Source organism: Zonotrichia albicollis, chromosome 5 (genome assembly GCF_047830755.1).
Source record: "Zonotrichia albicollis isolate bZonAlb1 chromosome 5, bZonAlb1.hap1, whole genome shotgun sequence".
Classification (NCBI taxonomy): Eukaryota; Metazoa; Chordata; class Aves; order Passeriformes; family Passerellidae; genus Zonotrichia; species Zonotrichia albicollis.
In genome coordinates, this window is record NC_133823.1 from 52,837,601 (window position 1) to 52,863,095 (window position 25,495).

General features: G+C 40.2%; 1 protein-coding gene across 4 annotated transcripts in view; it reads left to right on the forward strand.

Moving 5' to 3' along the window:
- Positions 1-25,495, forward strand: part of C5H4orf50 (chromosome 5 C4orf50 homolog) — an 83,068-nt gene that overhangs the window by 27,585 nt on the left and 29,988 nt on the right. For 2 of the 4 annotated variants that reach the window (XM_026792613.2, XM_014266109.3), the window contains exon 13: positions 5,266-5,508. In XM_026792613.2, the coding sequence (XP_026648414.2) occupies positions 5,266-5,475 (210 nt within the window). In that variant the 3' untranslated portion in view covers positions 5,476-5,508. Of the gene's footprint in view, positions 1-5,265; positions 5,509-5,856; positions 6,072-6,339; positions 6,395-25,495 lie in introns of all 4 variants that reach the window. The other 2 variants (XR_012580497.1, XR_012580496.1) reach the window with 2 other exon arrangements.

Sequence of the window (25,495 nt, forward strand, 5' to 3'; positions counted from 1 at the left end):
GCATCTATATCACTTTGGTGAAAGCAAAAATTCTGTGTGGGATGGTGAAGAAATGCTGACTCTCAGCTTTGAAAAAGGTCATCTTTTGGGCAGGCATTGAAATGACAATGTATGTCTAATATGAACTTGAAATTTTTGGAGGCATGAAGAAGGTAATTTCTAAGGCTTTGCAATATATTCTCTCTTTAAAAGACTTGAAAAACCATTGCAGCCCATTGGAGTGGAGTGATAATAAATTTTGGCAATAGGAATATTTTAAAACCTTGTCTTGTTTTGTATCTGGAAAACAAAAAGCATGTGGCTGAAGAGGACACATTGCTGGGACAAGGGCTGCCTCCAGCAGGTACTCGTGGCACTGGGCACAGTGCCCTGGCCGGGACTCACATCCCCAATGTCAGACACAAAATGTGTGTCCACGTTTGGCCTTTTGTCATGTCCCATTTTAATCACCTCCTTTTCAATGCTGATTTTTTTTTTTTTTTTTTAATTGGAAGGACCTTGGCCTCATCTCTTTTTTCTTGCCTTTGTAGAATTAATCAGTGGACATTATTAACAGTTATTGTTTTTCTGCCTCTCCCAGGGAAGAGAGCACAGGACAGCATTCATCAACTGATCTTGGACATTCATGTTCACAAAACATCTAACAATAAAAGACTTGGCTTTGCAACAGCTGCTTTGCTTGGGATGGTAAAAGTAGGAAGCAAGAGGAGAGGTTCCAGATGAGTAATAGGACATGTGAAAGAGGAGGCTTGATTTTTTTCCTGAGTTTAGGTGTCTTCTTGCAGTTTAAGGGCCAGGATTTACCCGGTCTGGCTGGTTTGAACAGGAGGCAGTGTCCATGCTGCTTTTGGTGGATCAGAGAACCACGCAGAGGAGCAAGTGAGCTTGGCTCCCCTTTCATATGGACTCAGCCCAGCCACTACAGTTGTGCAATATTTTGGGCCTTTTCTCTCTCTTTTGGGCTAGGTGAGAAGAAAAAGGAGTATGTTTAATTCTTTCCTTCGAATGACTGAGTGAACTGCCTCTGTCTGGATGTCTGTAATGGAAAATGCTGCTCATCCAATTTCTCTTGTGCTGGAGCACTTTGACCTGATGATATATTTTATATATTCTTTCCATAGTGGATCTGAAACCATTGTGGCTGTTTGCCCTCATTTCTTGGGGCTGAAAGGGAATTTGTGCAAGGGATGTAGGGATAAATGGTAGTGCTTTTTAATGCTTTTCATGCAGTCATCTTAAACCTTGTGGATGGAAAGCTCCAGGCAAGTAATGTGTCCAGTGCAGTGAATTGTTTTACAGAATAGGGATTAAATGCTCAGAACAGCATAGCTAAATTCTTCTTTCTGTCAAGGGATCTTCTGAGATATGTTTTGATAGAACAATGCTTTTTGTTTGTTTATTGGTTTGTATTTCTACTCATTACTTTGCAAGTTTTCAGTGAACTGTATTTGAAAATAATAGGCCTGAAATAAATTCTCTGATGTTTTCCTTAAAATGGTTTGTGTGTGGCTGTTAAGGCCAGAGGCTTTTCTGGCACTGAGGGTGAGATACATTTCCTATATGATGTCTGTACTTCTGACAGTCATCTGTGGTAGTTTATCTATTTATTTTCATAGTTAAACCAGAGAAAAACATCCTTCCAAGGAATTATGCTGCCCATTTTATGTACCTGCTTTAGGTAAGTGCAGATGACTGAGCACTGACAGGCTGCCCAGAGAGGGAGTGGAGTCTCCCTCACTGGAGATCTTCAAGAGCCATCTGGACACAATTCTGTGCCTTGTGCTCTGGGATGGCCCTGCTTGAGCTGGGAGGGTGGAGCAGATGACCCAGTGTGGGCCCTTCCAGCCTGACCCATCCTGGGATTCTGGGATAAGGTGGGAAGAGCTGTGGAAGTTGGGCTCCAGTGGTTGTCAAGAGGGCCAGGGGGAGATAGATTTTGGTTTGATAAATACCACCCTCAGAAGGGAGAAAGAATTTAACTTTGGGCTTTCAGTCTTTTTGGGACAAGGCTGATCAAGAGCAAGGAATCTTTCAAGACAAAGTTTTCTTTGCAGAAAGGTGTTTTTTTTTTTTTTACCTGACCTTACAAAAAACATGCCTTGAATCATTGGAATTGCAAGTGGATGAAGGAGTGGAATTAGTTATTTAGTAATTTTTTTTAAAGAAGGGTGAACTCCATTGCTGAGAAATATGTTATTTTTTACTTTTACAGAAATTATTACAAATAATGAGAGACATGAAATACAGATTTTAAAAAGTTAGAGGCAGCCTGGCCTTTACAATAAAATATCTGATAAAGCTGTTAAATAATTATGTAAGTGGTTGTTTGGATAGAGAGGATGTCAAGAATTTGTGCTGGCTGAGGAGAAGGTTCTTACTCAAGGTTAGTGCCCTTTGAAAGTAAAATTTGGTTTAGCTGACAAGATTTAGATCTATTTCCTGACTGCAAAATACAGATATTTTAGCAATGTTTTTTTGCTGTAGCTCATGGACAACAGCATGTGTTTCTCTAGAGCAGCACATGCCAGTATACGAATAGCCATGACTAAAAAAAAGAAAAGCTTTCAAAACTAACCTTCCTTTATTTTCTGATAAATTACAGAATTTAGTTTATCATAAAATGTACAATTAAAAATATACAGATAAATTAAAAGATTTTCATCTTCTCTCTGACACCACTGTTTTACTTTTTTTGTAGTGTTGGGGTAAGCTGATGTTTTTTGGTTCCAATAGTAATCCTTCCTAGAACCTGGCATTATGCAAGTTTACACTCTTCTCAGTTTGGTCAAATATCACAATATTTTCATTTCTTCCTAGGTGGGATATTTTGTGGAAAATTGAAAGGAAAGCAAAAAAAAAAATAGGAAAATAGAATAATTATAGTAAAAAAAAAAAAAAAAAGAAGCAACCTGAAAAAGAACAAGTTAATGTCTGAGCATTGAGACAAAACACAGAAATTTTGCTTAGCTGCATCCTTAGTGTTATAGGAGATGTAAACTTTAGTGCTAGTGTTATGACACACCAGAGATGAGTCTTTTGAGAATCATACCAATTTTCCAATATAGTGCAGACTATACTGTGAAATCTTCATCAGGGGAGTAACATCTTCACTCACTGGGGTTTGCATTAACCCTGCTTTCTGCTGAGTGTCACTACTTTGGCAGCAGAATAACTTGCTAATTCAAGAGGCAAAAAGGTTTGTGGGGTAAAGAGTTGAAGGAATGACCCTTCAAGGAGGTTATTTTTCTAGAAATGACTTGTGCCAGTGTCACAGCTTTTATTTGGTGTTGCGTTTTTTTCTGGCAGCTTTACCAACTCCCCTGCCTATGAGCAGGACAATGATTTGCCTTTTCAGGGTCATTGAGCTCCAGAACTTGTTCTGCTCCTGCTCACTCTCATCTATCACCACAAATGCCTCTAACTGTGCTTCCTGTAGTGAGGAAATTCTCATCAAATATTTTTAGATCTGATATCTTCATGCCTCAAAACATTTCAGGGCTGACCTTTCATTGCTTTAAGCCAGCTGGCATTTTTTGTGAGTGATGGGGAGAGATATGTCACTTGTAACCTTGGTTAGAAACCAAGGACTTCTGGAGCTGCCTTGGGCTCCTATGTCTAGAGGGGAATGTCCAAATGTAAAGCTTTCATTTTCCAGCTGATCTATGCCTGCAAAGCCAGGACATGTTTGGGTATTCATGCCACCTTGCCTAAATAAATGCAATATCCAGATGGCATCACAGGCCCCCTCTGTAATCAACATAGAGAAAACAAACATTTTAGGGAAGAGCAGAAATCTAAATTCTGTGCCCCAAACTGACCAATGTGGGTGTTCCTTCCATTCCTGATGTGCCTGCCTTGTTCCCTGGCCTGTTGTTCAGCCTGAAATCAAGTTATCCTGAAATAATAAGGATCCAGGAGGGAGCTGCTGCTGGGCAGTGTCTCAGCTGGCCACACGTGCTTGTGTTGGGCATTTTAAGGGGACCAATGGCCACAATTCATCAGAACTGGTTCCCTCTGCTCATGGTGGGGAGCCAAGAACAGGAGATGAAATGGCAACAACAAAAACACCACGTGTTCTTCTTTATGTCATAATAGAACTATATTTAGATGCAGAAACTTTTCAATAAATGCTCATCTTTCTGTTGGGTCATTTCAGAGCAGTCTTACACTGCTATTGCATTTCAGAGTCCTTTGATTTTTTGGTCTTTTAATGGACACAAGTGATGTAGCTAAGACTCAGTAAAGATGCACAAAGCAAAAACAATATATTATTTTAAGTAAAAATTGTATATTATTTTAAGTAAAAATGGTTTTTCTTTTAAGTAATTCTTCTGACCTGGCATATATATGTATTGCATTTCTGGAGCTTTTTCAAGAGGCCTAATGGCAATGAGATGTTAATGCATAATGAGGTAAAATAATTTTAGAAAGAAAGAAAGAAATATTCAAAAACTGAAAGGCTGAAATGACAAAGCTTGCAATCTCAAGAAACAATGCAACAGTGATATGGCAGGTATAATAAATTTGGCTTTGAATGATAAAATGTACTGCCTTGTAGTAGTCAGTATTCAGGGAGATCTACTTGCAACTGTTATGAAAATGTGCATAATTAAACTGCCATTTCTCTCTTAAATTTGTCTGCAGCTCAGGATGATATTCTAAAAGGATAGTTTGCTCTGGTGTTAAAGTTGATTTGGATGTGAAATAATCAACTGAATTAATTTGTTTGTTTGTTTGTTTGTTTTGAATAGGGGGGTCTGGATAAGAGTTCATGCAGTCAACTTCTGGAGACTGTTCAGCTTTACTTTTTTGAACATTCATAGGTAGACAAACCTGAATTAGTTGTGCAGTGTAGAGTGAAAAAATATGTTTGTAAAAGAATCCTGTTAGAAATTTTTAAATCCTTCAGGAGAACTGAGATAATTTGTAAAATTAGAAATTTTTTTCTAGTTTTAATCTATGTTTTCTTAATGGCCCAAGGCAAATTTTCAGCTGTAGTTAAAGCTTAGAGATCTTTTTTGTTTTGTTTTGAGGATGACTTGTAACATAGGATTCTTTATTTGAGAGGTGCAGGAATGCTCAACATCTGAAATAATTAGTATGTTATCTTTTCCCTTATTTTGCTAAATGTAGTTTATTTACAGGTAATTTCTGTGAATACTTCTTTTACTGAACTCATCCAAATGGCTTCCACTAATCCAAAACGAGCAGCATTGGAAAACTTAATCAATCTTGAATTTGTTAAAATGCTATTTTCTCTTGCAGATGCTGCCTTCCTCCACAGATGTTTCACAGGCTAAGGGGCAGCCAGAGGGTCCTGTGGCAGGTGCCAGAGGGAACAGGAGGATTGGGTCAGCATCTGGTGGCTCTCAGCCAGGGATGGATGGCCCCCCCAGCTCTCCCCTCACCCCAAGCCTGTGTGCTGGTTCTTCTGTCACAGTAGCAAGCCCAGAGAGGATCACAGCCTTGCATTGAGAGCTGAGAGAAAACCACCCCAAAAACTGCCAGGTCAGTAAAAGTTTTCTCACTGGTTTTAGTTCAGTGAAATCTCTTATTCTTGGCAGAAGGTACAGATGTTTGAATGATTCCTTCCAGAGATGAACAGTTGACTGTTAGTTTAGACAAGCTGACAAACTCTTTCATGTTTTTCATTATGGATTTCTTTCCCATTGTTTAAGAGGGGCATGGGGCTTACAAAAATAATTAAAAGATTTTGATTTCATCATGGTGTATCTTAGTCTATGTTATGATAATCTTTGCAAATTGTTGGTTGTTTTAAAAAAAAAGTTGTTATGTTGATCTTGTCCTACCTTTTTTCCCCTCCAATTCTTTTTTTTTCTTTTTTTTTTTTTTTAGTGATCCAATTATTCCTATGCCCTGAAGCTCTTTATAGTAATTTCCATTAACTGCAGGAATCCTGTTAAGAACAGAGCTGATCAATTGCAATTGCATTTGTGACAGTCTGCTGCTAAACTAAACACGCAAGAGATTTCAGCCTCTCCGAGACAACATAACCTCTCCATGCTTGTATGGGAACAAAAGTCAAATATGCAATTACTGCAGCCAGTTAGGTAGAGTAGTTAAAAATATTATTCCAGTGAATTTTCTTTATGATCTTGGAATAAAATAAATGCCATGAAACAATTAAAAGCATAGCTTTTGCTTTTGGCAGTAATGAAAAGAACATGGAAGATACTGAGATTTTCTTTCAGTTAAGTAATTTATTATGCAATGAAATGGTGACAGAATTCTGATAATATGTTATCCTGATATAACAGGGGATATATGTAACAGTTCAAATCAAGTTTCTTGGTCCTTTTCTCTCTCCCATTCACACAGAAAAAAGACCAATGAAAATATGGCCATGAAAGAAAACTGTTATGAGCATCAAAATGCGAGTAGCTCTTTGATTGATCTTCGTGAACTCAGAGGTTATTTTTTTTATATAAATCATATGAGCTTTAATTAAATCCCAATGAAAGAGGATATGGGCCTCTTGTACAATTATCTGGGAGGCCACAGCTGAAATCAGCCTCAGTGCATAGAGCATCCTGTTTCCATAAAAACATGAATGCTCTATGCACTGGGGCATCCAAGGTTCCTGTTCTCCTTCCCTCCTCAGATACCTCCAGCTGTCCCCTCCAGCTCAGACCCGTGGGCTGGTCCCAGCCTGCCCTGATCCCTGGGGCAGCCCCCTGGGCTCTGTTGCCAGGGATGAAGGATGCTGTGGTGCCCCGGACTGTGCTGTGCTCTGGGCTGCGGAGGGGCGGGATCAGAACACGATGATAAATTCTGGGCTCACATAATGGGAAACCAGCCTGCAGGTGCAATTGCCCAGGGAGTGAAACACAAAAATGCCATTATGAATAAGGCATGGCTCTCTGGAGAAAAAACAGATGGCTCAACCTCAGCTACCACAGCAGAAAGCTATTTGCCAGACATGTTGTCAGCAAGTAATAAAGGTCAATATCCTATGGGGAGAAATCAGCAGCATGGGAAAGAATAAAACCTGCAGAAATAAAACAAGGTAAACATCCTAGCAATGGGATTTTCCCCATTGATACAAATGTGCAATTTTTTTTTTTAATCACAGATATTTTACTAGTTAGCACGGCCTAGCAAGTAGTTTGAGATGACTGGAAAATATATGGAAAAGAGCTGGGATAGTTTTGATGATCAAAATTTCATAGAACATTTGAGATCACCGAAATACAGGGATTTTTCATTAACCAGGCCACCTCCCCATTTTCTTTTCACCTTTTGTTGGTGATTTGATTTTCTTTTAACTGAGACTGTGAAACAAATCTATTAAATCACTTTTGCTTTTATGTATAACCTATTTCTTCAGTGTGCAGTGGCAAGTTTTAAAAGAATATCTCCCTTGTGTGACTGTTTCCTTTGGAATTTCAGGAAATGTAGTGTCATAGACTTCCTAGAAGTTAATTTTACAAAAATTAGGGGGTAGATTTACTGTGTTTCTTTACTACTGGGATATTTTAAAAAAATATTTCCTTTTTCTTTTTATAGGCCCAATTAGAGCAGGACATTCAGTGTACTGCTGTATGAGCTAGTATCTGTAAAATAGCATCAGTCAATTGCTGCTTTTAAGTAAAAACTTGTAGCTTAGCTTGAGTGGCTTTACTGGTTGTGTCCACAGCCACTTTCTTTAGGGGAGTGCATGGGCATTGTGGGCACAGAAATATCTGAGTTTACAGGATGGACGATGCAGGCTGCACCCTTTGCTGCCAGACCCCTGCCACAGGGAGAAGGGCGTGGAGCGCCAGGCCAGCAGTGCTGGCACTGCCAGGACAGCACTTCCTCACAGTCTGGCTCAGAATAGCTGTGGTTTGGGCTGCAGGAGCCTTGGGTGCATCCTGGCTGTGAAAAGGAGGAGGGAGCAGTGTGTCTGTGCAGGTGCAGGAGTGCACTGATGCTGACTGGCTCTGGGAACTTTAACTGAGCATGGTTGTAAATTCTGCAAAATACTGATTTATATTGCGATCTCCAGAGTTAACACGTTTGGAAAACATCCATTATTCCTACAGATTTTTCATTATTCTGTATTTTTCATCACTTTTATTAGAAAAGGGCATTCATACACAGTAATGCATGTCACAGTTGCTGTGCTTTTCCTCTGCCTCCATTGATTACCCCAGCTGGTTCATGGTATGTTGCTACTTGTTTTTTGGGAGCCAGAAATAAAATGCCTGGTTTTGATGAAATATTAATGTCCACACTCACACTTTATTGCAGAAAGCTGCCTTCAGTTGCTCAGTAAGGTAGCATTACAGCAGGAACTGAATTGCTCTCCATTCAACACAGCTTTAGAAAGCACACCCCAGATGCCAAGGGACATGGAAATAGTCCCTGCAAGTGATGCTGTTGAGTGCTGCCTAAGCAGGAGGTTCCAGTGAGATTCCAAAATGTGGGCTTTGCTTTTGTGTGTCTTTCACTTCTTCCTGATGCCTGGCCAGAACTTCTGAAGACAGATATACCTGCTATCCAGCCATCAGCTGCCTTGTCAAGTATTAAGATATTTTGATATGCAAAACCTCTTGTAAATATTTGACATGGTAACTGTTACATTGATAAAAGGATGCTTTAAGAATTAGCCACTGTGAGAACTTCTTGGAGCTTTATCTTGCTGACAGTGAAATACAGGGCCTGCCAGTTCAGTCTGAGGTCAGATCATAATGCATGAAGGGTGCTAATAATAAGGATATTAATAATAATACTCTGTGATACTATGATAATAAGTCTTTGTTACCCTAGTGAAGCAATCTACTTTGTTTGGGGCTATGGTGACTTTCCATGAAATTAAGCCTTTGTCAGTCCAGTCTCTTTCTATCACAGATAAGTGTGGTTTATTTTAAGTGTTCAGGCTTCACTTTAAGCTAATTAGGTTATTTGGCCCCATTCTTCCTCCTGCTGGAACTAATAATTTCCTGAACAAGGGCTGCAGACACAGAGATGTCAATGGAAGAACAGACATTTGCAAGGATATTACCTGCATTGAAGCACAGTAATTCAAAATGGACTCAAGCAATTCATCCAGCAAATGGATTCTGTGCTGGCACTTCGCTGCTTTGCTTCACAAGTCACAGATTTCAGTTAAAATCCTGTAGCCCCTTGTGGTTTTAATTTTTTAAGACATCCATTCTTCCTACTACAAAGCATTGTTTAAAGATGTGCAGATACCACAGTTACCATTTGGCCAGCTGTTTCAGCTGCTTTTCATTTCACTTAATTAAAAATGCAGAAGTTTGGACACTACATTGCAGGAATGGCAATAAATTAGCAGCAATCAGTTTGGAGAGCTGCATGCAGCAGCACTGGAAAAAGTGAGTCAGCTAAAGGTTTCCTCTTTTAAACCTCTGTCTTACTCAGTTTTTCCCACTACTGAATGGACAAATGAAAAGTGATGGTAAGATCATACCAAATAATTATGCACTAGTTGATTTGCAAGAAGATGAGAGGGTACATCGCACCATCAAACAAGGAACTTCGAATTATTTAAACATGGTCATTTATAGGAGCCCGACCCAAAATGTGCAGTGTCAGACCAGATGGTTCCTTTATTGGTGTCCTGCTGAGCTGAGGTCCTGTGGGAGTCTCAGCTTGCTCAGTGAGTTATACAGGATAATTAACTTTGGCCCTTATTCTGTGAACTATTTGCTGGGTTTTTTCTATATTGAGGGGGATCAGTAGCCATGTGATTGCAGAGAAAATCTGAATTGGCCTGTGTTGAGCCACCTGTGCTCTGCTGTTTGCCAGCCATGGACCTGCATGAGTGGAATGGCATTATCTGCACTGGGCTGAATGAGGAGGATACTTGGAAGAAAGCTGGATGACAGAATGCTGCTTATTGGCTGGTGCTCACTGAGCCTGCTCCCCATTCAGACTCTTCCTTTCCCAAAGATATTGTTTGAAACAGCACAGGAAACTGTTTTCTGGGATCAATAGTTAATATCAAACGAGTGCTTATTGATATACACAGGCAATATTTGCCCAGTTCTTTTTTCTAGATTTGAGCTACCTAATACTGAATCAAAATATCTCTTTTGAGCAGCAAAGTTATATCTTTTGTCTCTAGTTTAAACACAAGTATTACTTAGAAACAGAATTCCATGGAAGCAGAAACCTGAAATAGTGCATAGTGCTTTCTAAAGGCTGTGTGATAGATAAACATAAAAAGGAAACTCATTGTGTCCTGAGACTAAAAATGGACTGTGGAGTAGTCTGTACCCTCATAGAGGAGGAATTAGAATGTGAGGATCAAAAACCACTGGAAAGAATAGCCTTTCTCCTGTAAGAGGTGAAAAAAATCCATCACTTTCTTCCAACCCTGAATGAGTGTTTTCCTGAAATTAAAGAAAACTAATAATCCTCCTGCAGTTGTGCTGTACCCGTTTTGCTCTTCACTGGTAGGTGAAGTCATAAACAGTGAATGTAATGCCAGTTTTTTATGTTCAAATGCAAAGAACACCTAGAATGACAGGTCATGCATATTTTAAAGAGTTCTCTTTAGTCAGTGCAATTCCTGTGTTAGACTACTTCTCTGATATTTCAGGAAAATAGCATTCATAGTATTTTTTTTTAAATGGTAAGTTGCCCTGTATTTTGTCTGCACTCAGCTGTGCATGGAGTCTCACTTAACTAGAAAGAATTCATCCTACAAGTTAAAAAGGTAAAGTTGCCCATTGCATCTTATAAATGTGTACAACAGAAATGGTTTGATCAGAATCACTGGAAGGAACATGTTCTCCATTCCTCTGTGAGAGCTGATATGCTGGAGAAGGCTGGGAAGTGGGGAAGATGACAAAACTCAATTTCTTTCAGGTAAAAGATGCCAGGATCCTAGGTTGTTCTGTATATTAAATTTTTGTAGAAAATGCAGAAGGACTGCTCATGAAGCCTGCCACTCCCCATGTATTGCTTGCCTTGTGCTATGGGAAGCTTTCATTCCCATGGGAAATTTGGGAATCAGGTCTTATGTTCAGTCTGTGCTCACTCAGCTTCATCCTCAGGACTGGTATTTGTAGGAGTGAGAACAGAACCAAGTTGCCTATGATTAAATCCCTAAGAATCCCTCTTTATATTTTTTTTTCAGTAGCAATTCTGATTTGTGAGAGCACTATCTGGTACCTTCTCAGTAACAGCCTTTTCACTGAGCCTGTAAGCTGATGGATATTAAAGCCCCTAATTAAAACCAGATAATGCATGAAAGATTTCTACAGTGCAAACCTTTCTCTTAAGGCCTGACTAAACAAAAAGACCTCACATATCTCTTTGCCCAAAAGTATTCTCATCAGGTCAGGCACCTGGTAGCACTGACTTAGGTCCATCCTTCTCACAATGCCTGTTCTTGGGAATGAGAACAACAAAGGCTGGGACAGAAAACCAGACATTTCAGAAAGAATGGCCTATTACATTTAGCTAGGAATAGAGCCTGTCAGCAGTCTATCTGGCTCTGATCATCCTATCAGTCAGGGTAATGGTGAACCATAGAACAATGTGTTAATTTACATATAAATGTGCATAAAATATTTATGTGCATATATATACACATATGTATGTGTATAATTGCATGCAGTTTGGCATAAATAAATATGGTTTAAAATAATAGGGAGAAGTGATTTTCTGCAGATCATTATTATTTTTTGTGCTTTGTTTTTTCCTCTGTCTTGGGATTTGCAAGTACAAGTGTACAAGTAAGGAAAAGAGACTGATTTCTTTAATTCTTATTTTAAAGACTGAATTTAAACCTTAAATTAAGAGGGAACTAAGACTACGTAGTGGCATTTCTTGTTGTACCTTGACTACACTGCAGATTAAAAATCCAGGTATGTATCAGTCTGTCTTCTTCTTCCCAAATAAACTAGATTCCATGGGAAGGACACTCACTTGTGTGCTCCACATGCCAGCCTTAATGCAGCTGACATTGGGACCAGGCTAGCAGGGGACACTTTGTCCTACATCAGTTCAGCTCCCTGTTGTCTCTTTTCCTGCCGAGAGGGAAAAAATCAGTGGTTGCATAAAATATTGTTAGCACAATTTTGCTTTTATCTGCATAAACCATTGAGCCTTTCCTGGAGTGGGAGTGAGGCACCCCAAGGGAAAGTGTCAAACTCCTGTGGTGAGAGCCAGACTAACTTGCACTCTTGTTAAAGGGCTCTTGGACTGTGGCCACTGTCATATTTCATGTAATGTAAACTATCTGCCTTTGGAAATCTTAATGTAGTCTGCATGGTTCTTGAGAGAAAAAGCTATGACTTGAGAAGGAAGCAGGTCTTTAAAAAAAGAAAGAAAAAAGCAAAAGAAAGGAAAAAGAGCCAGAGATCCTGTTACAGATGGTGGGTCAGGTTCAGCTGGGTGCAGGAGCAGCTCAGTTTCAGCCTGGTGGGCCAGAGCAGCTGTGAGCCTGGTTCCCAGGCACTGACACTGTGTGTTCAAGCCATTAGTGAGCCAGGTCAAATATCTAAGGCTGGAGAGTTCTTTTTTTCATGGGTTACTGGGAGTATTTAATCAGTGATTACTCAGAAATTAAGATGCTACCTGTTCTGCCTAGCCTCTGGTTTTTGATTATGGTGTGACAACATGGAGCAAAAGGGCATTTCAGTAAAGAATTGCTGGGAGTTTGTTTTGGTTGGACTTGTATTAATTGCAGTTGGGAAATTTGGAATTGGAAGTGCTGTGGCTTGTCAGTGAATGGTTGACTGGCAAAGACTCCTTGAAGGGGAAGCACCTGGAGCACATTGCTGGTTCTTATAATGTGGCTGCAAGGCTGAAAATTGAGAGTGATTCTTTCTCACCCATACTGAAAGCTGCAGCTAAAAACGGGAGATGTGGTTGTCCCTTGCCCCCACCATCTGCTGAGTGCTGCCTCCCTGCTTTCCCTCTGTGGGCTGGGGACTGTCTCTCAGCAGTCACATCTCCATTTCCAGCTGGCTACAGACAGTCCCTTCTGGTAAATGGGCTTTAAAATCTCATGGTGAGGTTGCCTAACTGAAAGGTATTGATAATTTGTGACTGTTTGCACAGAGAGCTTTGCTTGGGGACACAATGCAGTTCTTGTCTCTCAGAGGAGCTGATTTGTAGGAGAAAGTGTACTCCATAATTTAGGTACTCTGTAGATAGCAAAGGACTGGGCCCTGCTTATCCCTGCCACCCTGACAATTTTATTTGCCTTTCCTGTGCTGGTTGTAATCACCAATATGATGTGGGTCCTGAATTAACAGTTAATTGGAGACCTTTTGTGGATGGTAGATCTTTTGCAAATGACTGTTTATGAATGAGCAGACAGGCTCATTTAAAGCACCAGAGCTTGGCAGAAATAAATAATAACTCTATATAGCTCCAGATGATCTGATGACTCTTCATTTTGCAAGGCAGAAGTGTAATGTCTGTATCCTATGAGCATACATATCCTGGTGAGCACAACCAGAAACCAATTCTGTCACAATGAGCCTGCTCAAGAGCAGATGACCACAGAAGGAGCTGTGCAGTAATTCTGGAGAATTAGTGGTGGGTAGCAGGTGGCTGGCCTGAGTGAGTGTTGGAGAGCATGTTGAAGGCCATGACCTCTTCAGGGTTTTGAAACCTAAGAAAGAAAGCTGCAGCTGGTGTGGACAGGAATCCTGGTCTCTTACATGGACTGAATCAGGCTCATTCAGAAAGTACCTTGTGTGATGGTGCTCAGGAGAGCCAGAAAAAAGCACTACCTGCTAAGAAATAATGTGGATATCATTGTAGGACTCTGCTATAGGCTGCCTAGCCAGGCCAATGACACTGATAAATTGTTCTTTGAGCAACAAAGAGGTTCCTCTAAATCATAAAAAAGGCAACTAAGAAAGATGCTCTCCTTGATTTGCTGTTTGTTAACAGAGGATCTGAGTGAGGTGCAGATTGGTGGCTGTCTTGGCCACAGCAGCCATTAAGGGGTTGAGTTTAAAATCACTTGTTTTAAACGGGAGGAATAGTGCAGCAAAACTTCAGTCCTGGACATGAGGAGAGCAGACTCCAGGCTGCTCAGGGAACTAGTGAGTAAGGTTCCCTGAGAAAAAGCTTTTTCACATGCTGGAGTCCATCTGTGCTGGTCAGTTTTTAAGCAGCACCTCCCAAGGGCACAGGGGCAGGCAATTCCTAAATGTCTCCAGTCTATCAGATGAGGGAGAAGGCTGTCTTGGCTGAGCAGGGATTTTCCTTTGGAGATAAAGCAAACAAAGGAGGATGTATGAGCAGTGGAAGCAAGATCAGGTGACATCCTGGGTGCAGTTTTGGGCATCACAATATTAGAAAGATATAAAGCAATTAGAGTGTCCAAAGGAGGGCTAAAAGATGATGAAGGGCCTTGAGGGGAATCTTTATGAGGAGCAGCTGAGGTCACTTGGTCTGTTCAGCCTGGAGGAGACTGAGGGGAGACCTCACTGCAGTTACAGCTTCTCTGTCAGGGGAAGAGGAGGGGCAGGCACTGATCTCTTTGTGGTGACAGTGACAGGAGCCAAGGGAATGGCCTGAAGTTGTGTCAGAGGAGGGTTAGGACTGCATGTCAGAAGATGGTTTTTTATCAAGAGTGGTTGGGCACTGGAACAGCTCCCCAGGGAAGGGGTCACAGCACCAGCCTGACAGAGCTCAAGAGGTACCTGGACAGTGCTCTCAGACATGTGGTGTGATTCTTGGAACTGTTCTGTGCAGGGCCAGGACTTAGACTTCTATGAGCCTGCTGGGTCCCTTCCAACTCAAAATGTTGTGTAATTCTGTGAATCTTTTATATCTGATATCTGCATCTTTCCCAGAACAGCAATTCCTGTTGTCCCTTTGGAGGTGACTCTGAGACTGCCATCTGCACTGACTTTTTATGTGGACAGACAATTGATTCAACATTTCCTGGTCTTCTCTGGTGACAAGATTTCTTTATTAGGCTACAGAATTTAGCTCTTTATTGCTTACAGCTCAGCCAACACTGCAGATCTTCAAGCAGTGGTTGTCTGCTGTCTGTCTCCCTGGCAGGGAGTTGGTTACCTACCATGTATTTAAGAGCTAGACTGAAGTCATGCTCCAAGGAGTGGGATTCCTTGGGACATGTATAAGTCTGAGTTAGTCTCCTGGTGTCCCTGCCATCGTGAAGAGAAATCATCTCTTGATCTACAGGACAGGATTCATCTAATCCTTATGTAGGTCTAAAATAGGCAAGATGATCTACAGGTGCCTTTTCAACTCACTGACTGTAAAGATGAGTGGAATGGAACTACCTCATGTGTCAAATCTGCACTGCAGGAAAAAGGGGAGGTGATTCCCACCCAAGGTACTTCAGTAGTGAAGTGACCAAGGTCTTGTGGTGGTGACCTGGTTGTGCCTAGCAGGACAAAGACTTGCAGTCTTCCTCCTGAGTTCAAGGTGGCTGCTCTGAACACCAGAGTAGTCTTCACAGAAAAGAAAAGGGACATTAATACTTGGGAACCTCTCTTTTGTGTTGTTCTATCTGTTTTGGTTTTGTTGTTTGGGTTTTTTTTTTTAATGTTCTGCCTGAGGACTTTTCCTCTGTACTTATGGCTTGGATTAGCTGTATAGTTTTGTCTTAATTTATAGTCCCAAACTCTGGATTCCCTGTAAAATGTTTAGGTACCAATTTATGAATAGATTAAACAGGAAATGAAATGAGCATGTATACCTGAAGCCTTGTTGACCTGACAGATTCTCTCAAGGTCCCAAGAGAGCAGAAGCAGCATCCATCAAGTGAGGTATTGAGCATATGCCGGGTGTAGTGCTGATGCTCAGGAGATTTTGCATGGTAATAAGCCAGATTCATTGTTCTTTATCTGTGAACTGTGCACTCCTCTGCACTTGTGCATGCTTCCTCTTGAGCAGTTTAAAAGAGGACAATGCAGAACAGACCCAGCAGCTTATAAAACAGCGAATTCAAGCATGGACTCAGCCTGAGCTGGGGGCAGTTCTCTGCAGTGGATTAGTGGCTGCAGCACTGCCATTCTCCTGGGAAATCAGCTAAGCACAAGTGTTTCCTTCAGAGGGCTTCTGACCTCTTTTGTGTTGTTCTTCTTAATTTCTGTGTCCTAAGTAAGGTGATATTAAAGCTGTTCCTTGTTGGAATGCTTCCTTGGGAGCTTTGCAGAGTGAAGGAGGGAAGTGGTTTCTGTGGCTCCTGAACGAAAAGTGATTGCTCAGAGTCCTGCAGGTCCAGGGAAGATGACATGTCAGCTAAGAGTGAGTGCTGCTCTCTGCACTGGGAAACTGGATGCTGGGGAAAGACTAATGCTATTGTCAAGACACATCTTTCACTTTAATAAACCATTTTGAAAAAAAAGTCTTTGCTTCGATTTAATAGTGGTCCTTGGGGGGAAAAAATCTCAACTCTAGCATGAAAGCAAACACTCCTTGTCTGTTTTGAAATAAACATACTGTCTTACTGTCTTCTGCAGTACTGGGCTGCCCTGTAAATTTTATAGATAAATAGGTTATGAGTAAGGCAATTGCCTTAGCAGTATTATTAGAGCAATAACTTCTGTTGTGGATAAATCTGACCCTTTTAAAATGTAAAAACATTCCTATTTTATTATTCCAGCCTAGCTTTCCCCTTAGAAGAGGTTATCCTGTCTGTAAGTTTTATTAGACATGAGCTTATTATGAATTACTACTTTTGAGCTCTCTGTTGAACAGAGGTTGTAGCAATACATTGTTATGCATGTCTCAGCTGCATACTCTGGAAGCTTAATACTGGGGGCTTCTTCCCACTTCAGAATTACTGTTTTGGGACTAATTTCCAAGTCACAGAATTGTACAAAATATCTGACACTGCTTGTTGAATTCCTCCTTGATTACCAGTACTCATGGAGCTGTGGGATCCTTTGTGTTTTTGGATTGCTGCACCTGAACCCAGTGCTATCTGTTAGTGACCACACCATTAAAAAATCAACTTCTGATTTATTGCCTAATTTATAGGCCCACTTGATCGATCTATGACACGGTTGAACTCGTGTTCAATGATTAATGTGAAATAAAAGGTAGTGTTACATGGCCCAGTTAGATTAGATGCTCTTGATCTAGTCCTGTCAGTCAGCCACAGCTGTTAAACATTTCATGTCCCCATATAAAACTGTACTTGTGCTGCTGTCGGTTTTCTGGCTAAAAGATCATAATATAATTAAATAACTAGAGCTTATATAAGAGAATAGGGTAATTATCCATATATATAATCATAAATTTATAGAAGGACATGCGCATAAAATGCTACAGATATTTTTCAAAGTCATAATAAAAAATTAGGAGTTCAGATTTCATTGCCTTTCTTTGAGGTGGTAACAAATGCCTCTTATGTCCTTGAAAATGCCCCCTAAAATACTGAATTTGATTATACATGCCCTACATAATCACTTAGGGTCAAAGATGAGTATTCTTTGTGATTTCTAAATTTAGGCTTTATTTAGTGCAAATTTACAGTTGAAGTATTTACCCTTTGGACAGTATAAGTGAAGGTAGCAGAAGAACCTCAGTGTGGTTTCACTGGGACTTGGTGGCATTCCCCTTTTTAAAACCTGGCAAGTGACAGGGCTGCTGAAGGGGCATTTTATCACCCTGGGCATCAGAAAGTGGCTTCAGATCCAACTGCTGCCAGGACAGTGTGGGCTTAATGGGAATTAAAAGATTCCACAGATCTTAAAGGAATGTTCTCATTAGGAAGGACACTTTTCTTCTCACCCTTCTTGTGTGTCAAGATCAATATCTCATCAGGGAAACCTTCAATACAGAGTATTTTGAACAAGCATACGATAAATAATACTCTTTTTACTATATTTGGGCTGCAGGAAAAATAATTTTCCTGGTGTAATGAGTGGTAAGTAGAACAAAGATCATTTGGGAATAAAATGTAGCTGTTTGATCCATTTGATAATTTCCATCTGGATGGCATTTGCTTCCCTTATAAGGGGAATGGGAGCTGCCTATTTCTAGGCAATCTGTTGAGTTTCTTTCACAGAAAAGGACAATTTAGCTTTTCCTTCCATATGGACATATAATATTACATTTACAAACATGTTGTTCATCTTTCTTTTTTTTAGATCCTCTAAGAAGCCTTAATTCTTAGGTGGGCTGGGATGTGGGTCAAATATTCTTGGTTTTGTTTCTATTTTTCCCCAGAAATCAGTAAGAGAGGGGAAAGATTCCCATAATTCTGTATAGACAGGTACTAATTAATTTATTAAGCCAAAAGAAACCTTGCTAGTTGGAGCAGAAAGCAAGTTAGCTGTAATGAGGCTGGAATTATCATTGTTCCTCTGGGCCTGACCATGCTGGAGGAATGGAAGTCTGCAAACGTGACTCCAGGCTATTGTAGGATCCAAGTAATGAAATCTTGGTCATAAATTTAGCAAATTCCACCTCAGGATTCTCCCTCTGGAACAGTGAAGTACCCTAAACATTGAGAGGATCATTATAATCATAATGTCATCTTGGCTAAGCAAAGAGAAACAGTTTTCTTAGTACAATGAGGCGACAGTGGTTAATGCTGCGGTTTTGCCACTGCCCTGGGACTACTGGATCTTGTGCATCTGTATAATTTTTTACTAGATTCGATAAGACTCATATATCAGAGGCAAAACTTCAGAGCTGCTTCCCTTCAGCACCCTGGGCAGGCAGACAGGTCTGTGCCTGCTGCCCTGGCTGAGCACAATAATTCCAGCAGGAATTCCTCCTTCCCAAAATGTCCTGAGATACCCAAGTGCTGTAAGCACATAGGCATTGGTGCTTTTTCCTTGGAATATTTTTATTTGAAAATTGACTCTGTTCTCTGGATCATATTTTGTTTTGGACACATTAAGCATTTTCAACCTTTGGAAAAGTGTGGAAATCCCTTTCCAATATCCCTGCACATAAAAGCATGAAGGAACATTTGTAGTTTAAAAGGAAAACCCCCTTTTCTTCATGAAAAGCCAATGTGAAGGGTTTTTTTTCCTTTGCCAAACTCATGTGATGGAATACTGCAGAAATGGGATACTGTGTGTGCCTGGAGCCAAGGAAAGGTGCAAAACTTAGGAAAAGGGTATGAATCAGTGCCTGGTGGTTTAGGCCCTTCCTTCATCCTCTTCTTACTAGTAGGCCATGGATACTGTTTATTCTCTCTTTTTTGGTCTACTGTGGCTGTGCCCAGACAGCTTGATTGCAGATTCATCCACAGAACAGTTCCGAGTTAAAACAGCCTTTTTTTTTGCTGCCACTGATAATCATATGCCACTATCAGCAAAATTGCCACCTGTAATCAGATCTGTAAGAGCACAGATGGCTTCCAAATGCACTGATTCAGTAGCAGAGCTGTGATTTTAGCAGCAATTGCTTCTTAGCATTTTGCACCTGGAATTTTAACTAATTTTCATATTTATTAAACAGCTGTAAATTGAGACTTCCAGCTTGCAGGTACTTGTGATCTAAGAAGTATGAGGATGATTACACTCCCATTTCAACAGAGGCTTCCCCTGATTCAGTTAAGTTCAGTGAGGAGTTAGGGTCTGGTCCTCAGAGGATTTCAGTGCCTTGTCAGTCACATATTTAATTAGTGAGTTATGGCTTTTGGATTCCAATGCTTGCCTTTTTTTTTTCCTTAATTTCCCTTGTCCTGTCTGCTTGTTGGTGATGTGAAAGAGAGCAAGCTCTGCCTGCTTGTATGGTGAACTTGAAGTGGGTCCAGGCCATAACACTCGTGTTTGGGATATGCAATCCAAAACACAGTTCCTGACTTCCAGAAAATCGGATTTTTTCCATGTTCTGACCTTTAGCAATCTGCACCAGTGAGCAGAGCCATGTCCCAGGCAGCTGGTGGGAAGGCTCCTGCCTCTTTCACAGTCTGCATCTGATGTGTGAAGGGGGATCCTGCCAGGCCTCACCCACCAGTGTCCCAAAAACAAGGTTTTCCCACTGAGGCGATAAAGATCTTCTCTTTGCTGAGAAGTTTAGAAATTTCTTGTGGTTGGAAACAAAGGATTAAGCTGGAAGGAAAGGATTCCATGTTGGCTTGGCTGTCTGTCTCCTTCAAGGGTGTTCATAACTGTTGTGTGCCAGGAGGTGATGGTAAAGAGTGTTGGTCAGGTTTGTGGGGACAGAGAGCCTCATTATTCATGGAGTCCACAAACCACAGTGAAATTATTAAGGATTTAAGGTTAGTAGGCTGGGTTGGGTAGAAGTTTCTTTCCTACTCATTTTAAAGGAGGTGAGGAGGGCGAGGAAAAAGATTTAAGAGAGGAAACAATGGGAACAAGAGTCTGTCCAGGAACAGAAGCAGAAGCTGGTGGAAAAAGAGATGAAGTTGTGTTGAGGCAGAAGCACTGAGAGATAAACGGGCAATGTGTCTTAGGAAGGACAAAATGTACATGTGAATCCTTGTTTCTCAACTCTGATGGTTATATTCTATAAATCATATAAATACCTAATTCCATAATTACACATTAAATTCTTCAGAAAGCATAGTTAAAGCCAGAAACATTATGATTTCTGGTGAGAATATGAATAGCCTCTTTCAGAGGTGAAAGGCTTTATATACTGCTAAATGACCTATATCAGAAAAAATTATAGATACTGTAATTGCTTGTCTTTCTCAAACTGGTGTTTGCATTAAGCATTTTCAACAAAATAAGTGAAATAATATTCAGGGTGAATCCTAGTTCTGGATAGGATTCAGGGTGAATCCTAGTCCTGTTATATGTTGCTCATGTAATAATTAAAAGGGAGAAAACCAAAATTTTATTAGATTTCTTAGAGATGCATTTGAAGAAGAAAATGTCATGTGATGCATTAGGATATTCTTCAAAATGGGGAGATCAGGAGGAAGAGTGGAACCTCCATGTGTTCCCCAGAGTTTCAAGAATTCATGGCTGAGACAGTCAATGTAAATATTTTTCATACGAAGTTCAGTCTCACCATGCAGAAGGCATTTGTCCCTCCACAGCAAACGGCCAGAATTGGAAATCCTCAGGTGGGTTGGCTCAGATGGGAAAGCGCGTGGGCCTGGCTGAGCCCAGGTGCTGAAGGACTTCTTGGGGGAGGGAGAGAGTGGGTCAGGATGAAGAAACAGATGTTGTCTAGGCTGGAAGTCCCATTCATTTTGTTTGGTCACCTATTGAAACCCTATGACAACATGTTTGCAGCTGAGAACCTTGTCATAATATCAGCTGTAACAAATGCAACTCCTGGTTTCCCATAGAGAGAGCTGATGTTGGTTACTTCTGTGTCACTTAGTTGTAGTTGTGGATTTCCTTTCCTTTCTTCTTCTGAAAGAATCTTTAAATGAGACAGAAGTAGTGTCTGGTTAGCTAACACAAGTTTAACAGCCAGCTGAAATTTCCTTCCTTTGCCAGAGCACTTAGAGCTCTCTTTGTGCACTCTAAGATTTTATCCAGACAGATCATGGCTTTTTCAGTCCTGCTGATGTGTGACAGTTGGATCTCGCTAATACCTCCGTCCTTAATGAGTTATTAAAGTGGGGAGCATAACTCAAATTTATTTTAGCCCTTTTTCAGACCTTTTAGTTATGAGACAACAGTGGCTGCTGCTGCCAAAAGTGGTTTTGCTGTTTGCTGAGTCGGGGCAGGACAGGGCTTGTGCATGTTGTGCCTGTGTGGCACCCCCACACCTGGCACTGTGGCATGGACATCCTGTGAGCAAATAAGGTACAGAATTCAAATTACTGTAGGGCATAATGTCCTAAAAACTGACTTCATTCTTACTTGCAAAGTTACCTCCTCATGGGTTTCGTAGGGATACAGTAGAGCACAACTAGTGAAGTCAAACAGCCAGATTGTTGTGTTATTTCTTATGCTTAGAGAAAGGAAACTTGTTTGTGGATAGGATAGAAATATGTTTATTGTCAGAAAAGGAAGATCCATAAAAATGAGCCAGCAGCTGAGAGTAGATACCTTGGGGAAGAGATGGGGGCAGACTGGTTCTCTCCAGGGCTTTCATCATTTTCTGCTCAAGGATTTCCTGGAGCAGAGTTGGTTTCTGTTTGTTCAGCAAACCTTGATGGATTTTAAGTTCTCAAGGCTCTCTTGAACCCATATAAACTTTTTCTCTTAGCAGTATTCCATGGAAAGCAGTCCCACCACTTAGTTACCTGTTAAGAACCACTTTGTTAGAAACTTGTTACCAGTCAGTGCATCCAGATCTTGTCATTCCTGGTTTCCTTCTCCACTTAGGTATAGTCTTACCCAAGAATCCATCTTCACTATAAAGTTTGCACAAGAATCTATCTAGCAAACATCTTATTTCTCTCTTATCTTTTGAAATCAAATTTCCAAAGCTATTTCATGTCATATATAAGGTAAACATTTTTGAAAAGTCCTAAAACCTCTCTCCTCCAAGATTACAGTCCTTATTGTAAATGGAGCTTACTTTTTCTTTTCTTTTTTTTTTTAAAGAGAGAGTACTCACTGGGCCAATTCTAGACCACAGGAAAATTTTGGAGGTATAACTAATACTGTAACCTGTGTTCCTTGTAATAAAAACATGGGATAAGTAGTGGGGTGATGTGCTAAGTTACAAAATAAACACTTTTTTTTTTCTTTTAATTCAGTTAATTATTTCCATTTGATGTCCTTGACATTTCTCATGTTCTGTGTCCTGTGCAGCTGCAAAATATTTTGCACTCTGGAAATCCTCAGTATCACATATTGTCTTCTGTTACTACAGTCCAGGGCAAAGTAAACAGGAAAAAACAGAATGAGTCTTTTCTTGTCAACCCTTTTCAGCTGTGTATGCACAACAAACACCTCCAGACTTCCTCTTGCCTTTTCAGTTGCTGCACATCCTGATAGAAGGATTTTAAAGACTTTTAAAGCCAAATTCTTAATGTCATTAAGTCACATTTCTACCCCAAATTTTCACTTGTTCTACTGTTGAATATTAAGGAAGACAGTCAGCTTTTTCTGCTTGAGGTGTTGTGTTTCTCACATTCCTGACTTGTGAATTTAGCAGCTATTTATTTCATATATTGTCTTTTTAATTCCATCCTATTCTATTACACCTGCTTCTTTTAATTCACTATTTTGTCTGTTTAGTCCACTTTTATTAAAGCAATTGTACCACCACATATTTTAATGCAAATTTTATGCAGACTGCCTAGCTAATGCTAAGGACAGTGACTGAGATGAGTAATGTTTTCCTAATCTCCAAAATATAGAATTAATAGGGAAAAATCACAGTGTTGATCAGGAGTGGTTGATACTAGAAAGCTGTGTCCTTGTTGAACCAAAGCATTTAAAGCATTTTCTGAAACTGCATTGCAACTGGAATGCTGTATTGGCCAGGGGGGTAACAATTGACTTAATAGCACCAGCTCAGATGAAATACTGTGCTGAAATGGGGACGCTGTTAAATTGACTTTCCTCACTGAAACAAAAGCTCCAGTGCCTACTTTTACACTGTGTGAGTGATTGAAAAAGCTAATGGAAATACTCTTCTTGATGTATGATTTTTGTTTTCTCTCCAGAGATGGGTTTACCACTTGATTCAGTCTGTGTTATTTAACAGTTGAGAGAGGCATCCTGATGTTCAATTCAGAGATGAGGATGAACTAGGATGTTGCAGTAACTTACAATGCAGAATGCAAGGTAGGCTCAACAAAAATGAGCATTTAAAGTTCAATCTCAACAGCAAATAAGTTTTCTTTAAATTTCATGCTTTTTTTTTTTTTACATCGAGAAAACCCTCTATGCTAATTTTTAGGAGTGTTAAATTTCAAATAAGCACATTGATTTTGAAACACTCAATAAAGTCAATAGAACCATTTCTGGTGACAAAGGCACATCTGTCATTTTTTGCACAATGGTCACTGACATATAATCTATTCTGTTGCCTTACCAAAAAAAAAAAAAAATAAAGCCAGCAAACTAAGTAGAAATATATATCATAATAGTTTTAAAATAAACTATTTTAAATTGGTCTTAATGAAATTATTATGTTTTTAGCTGAAATGCCGTGTGTATTTATATTTCCTATTAATTTTAGAAGTCTGTGTTTCTTGCTCTCACTGGTTCTGGTGCCTCACTTGGACTTGGCCAGGACTTGGGTTGTGCAATGTTGCTGAGTCAGCCAGTTTGTACAAACCATTTACCTGCCTCTCTGAGCTGTGTAAGGCTTGCTTTGATTGCATTCAAGATCCTCACAGTCTTAACCTAACACAGTTCACCATGCCCTTGAAATACAGCAGTTTTATCCTTTACTGAGGCACAGAGAGATTAAATCCAAAGCCATGCACAGTCTGTAGCAAAACAGGGTATCAAAATCTGGTCTAAATCCAAGGGCTGTGCACTAAGCAATGGATCCTTTTACATCAAGAAGGAAGAGTTGACACATTTTTACCCAATACAAATAAATGTATGAAAATCTGAGATGTAATTTTAATGGGAGATTAATTTATGTATTAACTAAATACAGAAGAATTTCTGTCTGGAGAAAGGCGACTTGAGGGGACCTTGTCACTCTCTACACCTGCCTGAAAGGAGGTTGTAGCCAGGTAGGGGATGGCGTCTCCTTCTGGGTAACAAGTGACAAGAGGAGGGGAATGGCCTCAGAGTTGCACCAGAGGAGGTTTAGATTGGATATTAGGAAAAATTTCTACATGGAAAGGGTTGTCAAGGACTTGCTGCTCTGGGAAGTGGTGGAGTAAGAAAGTGTTTTAAAAATGTGTGGATGTGACACTTAGCAGCATGGTTTGTTTGCTGGTCGACTTGGCAGTGCTGGGTTAAGAGTTGAACTTCATGATCCTAAAGGTCTTTTCCAACCTAAATGATTCTGTGATTCTGAGTAGATGCAGTGCTTGTGAATGGTACTATGCTGAATTCCCTGGGACATGCAGGAGTCCTATATTCATTAACAGACACAATAATTTGCATTGATCCAGCTACTGAAAGCTTGTGTGGGCTTGAAAGAGATACTTTTCTACAAAAATGAGAGTTCACAGTCTGTACTCTGATAGTTTGGTTGCCTGAATACTTAGATCACTGTTCATGGAGGAAATGTTACTGGATTCCTCATGAGATTCCAGGCGCTTACCTGCTGTTCCATCTTCCCCTTCCACAAATCAGTTTCCTCTCTTTCAGGGTTTCCTTTGCCTGCTCCATTATGCCCCTTCCACATTCCACTCCCTCTGGAGACCTGCAATGCTGTTAACCATTTTTCACAGCTCCTGCCAACTGGCAGGACAGGAGGCAGTGGTTGCTGCAGCTCACTTGGGTCTCAGTATGTTCTCATTTTAACCACACGCACAGGCAGACCAAGGATCACTTGACTCTCTTTTTGTTATGAAAATTTAAATTACTTTCTTATTTATTGTTGAAAATGCATTCTAATATCAATATAGAAATTTAATACATTCTCTCCTCTATACTATTTTGGTATAGATGCAGTATTAAGGGTACACAGGGTGTTTGGCTACTGTTATCTCTAGTTTAAAATTATGTACTCTTTGCAATTCTTCAACATCTTCCTGTGCAATTAA